The following is a 5000-nucleotide window of genomic DNA, read 5'->3' on the forward strand; positions in this document are numbered from 1 at the left end:
GATCAATTAATTAGACGTTTATTATTTTTATTTCATTTGATTTGTATTTTTTATTATTTGGTGTTTCGCTTATTATAACTATAAATATATAAACAGCATTTGAGTATGAAACCTGGAGAAATTTGTTTAAATAAACATTTGTATTGTATTTTGCAGAGGGCAATTTGACAATCAGGCTTTAAAAATCTCTATAAAATATAATACAACATTGTTTTAACAATTTTTGTTGAAATAAATTAACAGATATTTTGTTCAGTTGTGAAGATATAAACATCTAGTATATATAATGAATTTTTATTTGTATAATAATTAAATGTATATGCATAAATTAAATATACGAACATTAAAAACAAGCGTGTGAACGTAGTAAAGTTACTGTTGTAGTGAACAAATTCTATAAAAAGAGATTCGTTAACAATGAATTTCGTTATCAATTTTATCAATTTTATTGATTAGTTGTTGCAGCCCAAATGTTTATAAAGAAATAACTTTTGTATTCTGGCAGTATTTGATTGTATTTTGTGAGCAGGAGGCGGAGTGATGGGTCAGGAGACTCCTCCTGCTCCAGAGCTGGTGCAGGTGTCCTCAGGCGTGTCCTCAGGTGTGGTGTTACGGTGTCTTGCCCCCGCGGATCACAGGGGCCGAGTGTTTAAACTCTACCGTAAGTACACACTCATCTTCTCACAGCGGTTCGACTCGGAGCGCTCGTACGCCGACTTCCACCTCAACAACATCACGGCAGACACGGCGGAGATCTACTGCTGCAGCTACGACTACAGCGCCTTCAGCCCCTACACCCACATCTCAGCTCCACCACGTACGTCTCACACCTGTCTTACCTCCACTATGAACGTCTCACACCTGTCTCACACCCAAGTCTCACCTTTAACATGTACATCTTACAAATGTCTCACCTTCACCATGTACACCTCACACCTGTTTTACCTCCACCATGCATGTCTTACATCTGTCTCACCACCATTATGAATGTCTCACACCTGTCTCACCTCCACCATATACGTCTCACAACTGGCTCACACCTGTCTCACCTCTACCACGTACGTCGCACTCCTGTCTCATACTTGTCTCACCTCTACCATCTACATCGCACACCTGTTTCACATCTGTCTCACACGCGCATCTAACCTCCACCATGTACATCTCAAACCTGTCTCACACCTGTCTCACCTCTAACATGTACGTCGCACACCTGTTTCATAGCTGTCTCACAGACACTATAGGACATAATGTCTCTACACCCAAGTCTCACCTCACCTATGTCTCACCTGCATCTCACCTCCACCACAGTATAAACAGCCCCTGTAAATGTATATTTTCTAAACACCTGCATCCAGTTCTCTTACATCATTAACATCAGTTTAAAAATAAACAAATTTATGAAGCGTTATTTCTGTACAAGATGAGAAGGTTTTCAATTTTCATCTCTCTCTCTCTCTCTCTCTCTCTCTCTCTCTCTCTGTAATGAGTGAATATTGTGGATGGTGAACTCACTCTTGTCTCTCTGTAGTTTTCTTCACACTTCAGTTCGTTTCTCACTCAGATGAAACATTCAGAGATTTGTGACAGTTAAGGGAGGAACTGAGGAGATGGTTTACTATTTCCTGCCCAATACCACACCAGAGAACCCAAATCTGCACCACCCAGTGCCTTACTGTATCTCTCCTTCGCTCTCTCGCTCTCTCTCTCTCTCTTTCTCTCTCTCTCTGTTCTTTCTGTTCCACATTCTATATATGGTAAAAGCTTCCTGTTTTCAAAACTCTTATTTTTTAAGTACTTTCTCTTGCGTTTATTTTCTACAAATCCTCTTTTTTATACTTGTGGTTTCTCATGATTTGCATTTCCTGTTCATTTCCACTTTCCTTTTCCTATTCGTCATCTTTGTTTTCTCTTTCTGTGGTTTCTCATTCTCCAGGACCTGCAATGGGTTCTAAATCCTGCGTTTCTAAGGAAATGGTCACCTAGTGAAGAAGGATAGAGGGATGGACAGAAGGAGAGTTAGAGGGAGGGAGGGTGGATGAGGATGAATGGATGGTTAGAGGGAGGGACGGGTGGAAGGAGGGATAAATAGACAGCTAAAAACTGTTATTCTTATTTATGTTCTTATTCCCACTCAGGCCCAATCACACCTGCTACTCCTCAGCTCTCAGTCACTCCAGCAGATGGGCGTGTCCAGCCTGGTCAGATGGTGGAGTTTTATTGTCAGGCCCCGCCCACTCCCACTCCTGTAGAATTTATCTTTCAGAAACGGAGCTGGGAGGGGCAGGACCTTCAGATAGTTAGCCGTTCTACTAGTCCTCATTTCAGGATGGGGCATGTGGTCGTGTCTGATGGGGGCATGTACACCTGCTTCTACCTGCTGAACAAACCAGAGGGAGTTCAGAACTCTGCCCCCAGCACACGTGTCTCTCTGAATGTACGAGGTAAATCTCTTCTGTTAACTAAAAAAAAAAAAGATTTCTCTTGTGTGTGTCTCTTTCTGGTGTGTGTCTCTTTCTGATGTGTGTCTCTTTAGGATGTGTGTCTCTCTCTAATGTGTCTCTTGTTGATGTGTTTCTCTTGCTGATGTCTCTCTCAGATATATGTGTCTTTCTCTGATGTGTGTCACTTTCTGATATGTATTTCCTTCTGATGTGTGTGTGTCTCTTTCTGATGTGTGTGTCTCTCTGATATGTGTCTCTCTGTGGTGTCTCTCTCTAAAGTGTGTCTCTTTCTGATGTGTGTCTCTTTGCTGTGTGTTTCTCTGATGTGTGTTTATTTAATGTGTTTATTTAATGTGTGTGTCTCTGTGATGTGTTTGTTTCTCTGATGCATCTCTCTCTCTCTGTCTCTGATGTGTGTCTCTCATTGATGTGTGTGTGTCTCTCTGATGTATGTCTCTGACACATCTCTCTCTCTCTCTCTCTCTCTGGTGTCTCTCCACAGTTGTGCTCCCAGCTCCGCGGTTATCTCAGGGTGGAGAGGGGGTGCTAGTGTGCACCGGGTCACCATCGTACCCTGGTGCTCATTTCTCCCTGTTCCAGCAGGGTTCCTCGTTGCCATCAGCAACGCAACCCGCCCACACACTTCAACACAGCGTTCAATTCGCTGCTTCAGGACATCAGTGGGAAGGAGGCGGATACCAGTGTCAGTACAGTGTGCTGCTGGGTAACACCTGGGCACATTCTGAACTCAGCACCTCTATCCAATTTCCATGTGTTCCAGGTGTGTGTGTGTGTGTGTGTGTGTGTGTGTGTGTGTGTGTGTGCGTGTGAGTGTGTGTGTGTGTGTGTGTGTGTGTGTGTGTGATGAGTGATTTTGATATTATAGATTTAATGTTCATGCGTTTCAGGGTCTCCATCCTGCGGCTCCATCCTGTCTTCTACAGATGACTATACTCCACAAACTGGTAACACACACACACACACACACACACACACACACACACTTGTGTTGCTGTATATGATGTGCATCTCTGGTGTTTTCTGTGCAGGGTCGATGGACCTGCCATTGGTGTGTGGCTCCATCTCAGCTGCGCTGCTCTTCCTCATGGTGCTCCTCTTCATGTTTTTTGGGATTCGTAAATACGGTGTGTATCCAGAACTTATTCTCAGGTTGTCCTGCGGAGGGCGGAGTTTCCATCTCCTCACTGCACTCTAACTTCTTCTCTTCTCTTACAGCTAAAAAATCAGCCAAGAAACGGAGACAGAGGTGAGAACTCCCACCATCCAGTGCAGCAGCTGAGTGATGTAGCGTAGTATAGCAGATACTCAGCAGTGTAGTGAGGTAGTGAGTAGGGCAGAAACGTTTGGAACACACAATCTGATTGTAATTGTTTATTGGAACACAGGGCTCAGGAGCAGTTCTGGAAGCAGGTACACTCCAGAGACCACATTATCGGTGAGAGATTTCTATACTGACATCACTTCCTGTTAATCATCACTTCCTCTCCTTAGCACCTTCACTAATGTTTCTTATCTAGGGAACTTTATCCTGATTAGAACACGGTGTCTGTCCCATTTTGTTGGATGTTGCATGATTTTTGTGTTGTTTTGTTTCTCAGATCTCACATTGCAGAGAGTCAGCACGGGCTCCACGGTAACCACTGGCACTGTCCCAATCCAACTCTACTCCCTACTCTACTCCCTACTTGACTTGACTTGATTTCCTGTTCCTATACCCTACACCCTGTTCCTATTCCCTACACCCTGTTCTTATACCCTACACACTGTTCCTATTCCCTACACCCTGTTCCTATTCCCTACACCCTGTTCTTATACCCTACACCCTGTTCCTATTCCCTACACCCTGTTCTTATACCCTACACACTGTTCCTATTCCCTACACCCTGTTCTTATACCCTACACCCTGTTCTTATACCCTACACCCTGTTCTTATACCCTACACCCTGTTCTTATACCCTACACCCTGTTCCTATACCCTACACCCTGTTCTTATACCCTACACCCTGTTCCTATTCCCTACACCCTGTTCTTATACCCTACACCCTGTTCTTATACCTACACCCTGTTCTTATACCCTACACCCTGTTCTTATACCCTACACCCTGTTCCTATTCCCTACACCCTGTTCTTATACCCTACACACTGTTCCTATTCCCTACACCCTGTTCCTATTCCCTACACCCTGTTCCTATTCCCTACACCCTGTTCTTATACCCTACACCCTGTTCCTATTAGATACACCCTGTTCTTATACCCTACACCCTGTTCTTATACCCTACACTCTGTTCCTATTCCCTACACCCTGTTCTTATACCCTACACCCTGTTCGTATACCCTACACCCTGTTCCTATTCCCTACACCCTGTTCTTATACCCTACACCCTGTTCCTATTCCCTACACCCTGTTCTTATACCCTACACCCTGTTCCTATACCCTACACCCTGTTCCTATTCCTACACCCTGTTCCTATTCCTACACCCTGTTCTTATACCCTACACCCTGTTCCTATTCCTACACCCTGTTCTTATACCCTACAC

General features: G+C 44.0%; 1 protein-coding gene across 3 annotated transcripts in view; it reads left to right on the forward strand.

Annotated features, from left to right (window-relative positions):
- The window catches only part of LOC124386465 (alpha-1B-glycoprotein-like), an 11352-nt gene that overhangs the window by 5318 nt on the left and 1034 nt on the right, over positions 1 to 5000 (forward strand). For all 3 annotated transcript variants that reach the window (XM_046850328.1, XM_046850337.1, XM_046850321.1), the window contains exons 2-9: positions 530 to 817; positions 2136 to 2441; positions 2944 to 3222; positions 3350 to 3406; positions 3491 to 3586; positions 3678 to 3708; positions 3848 to 3897; positions 4061 to 4095. In XM_046850328.1, coding sequence (XP_046706284.1) covers positions 541 to 817; positions 2136 to 2441; positions 2944 to 3222; positions 3350 to 3406; positions 3491 to 3586; positions 3678 to 3708; positions 3848 to 3897; positions 4061 to 4095 — 1131 coding nt within the window. In that variant the 5' untranslated portion in view covers positions 530 to 540. The remainder of the gene's footprint in view (positions 1 to 529; positions 818 to 2135; positions 2442 to 2943; positions 3223 to 3349; positions 3407 to 3490; positions 3587 to 3677; positions 3709 to 3847; positions 3898 to 4060; positions 4096 to 5000) is intronic.

Source organism: Silurus meridionalis, chromosome 1, assembly GCF_014805685.1.
Source record: "Silurus meridionalis isolate SWU-2019-XX chromosome 1, ASM1480568v1, whole genome shotgun sequence".
Taxonomy (NCBI): domain Eukaryota; kingdom Metazoa; phylum Chordata; class Actinopteri; order Siluriformes; family Siluridae; genus Silurus; species Silurus meridionalis.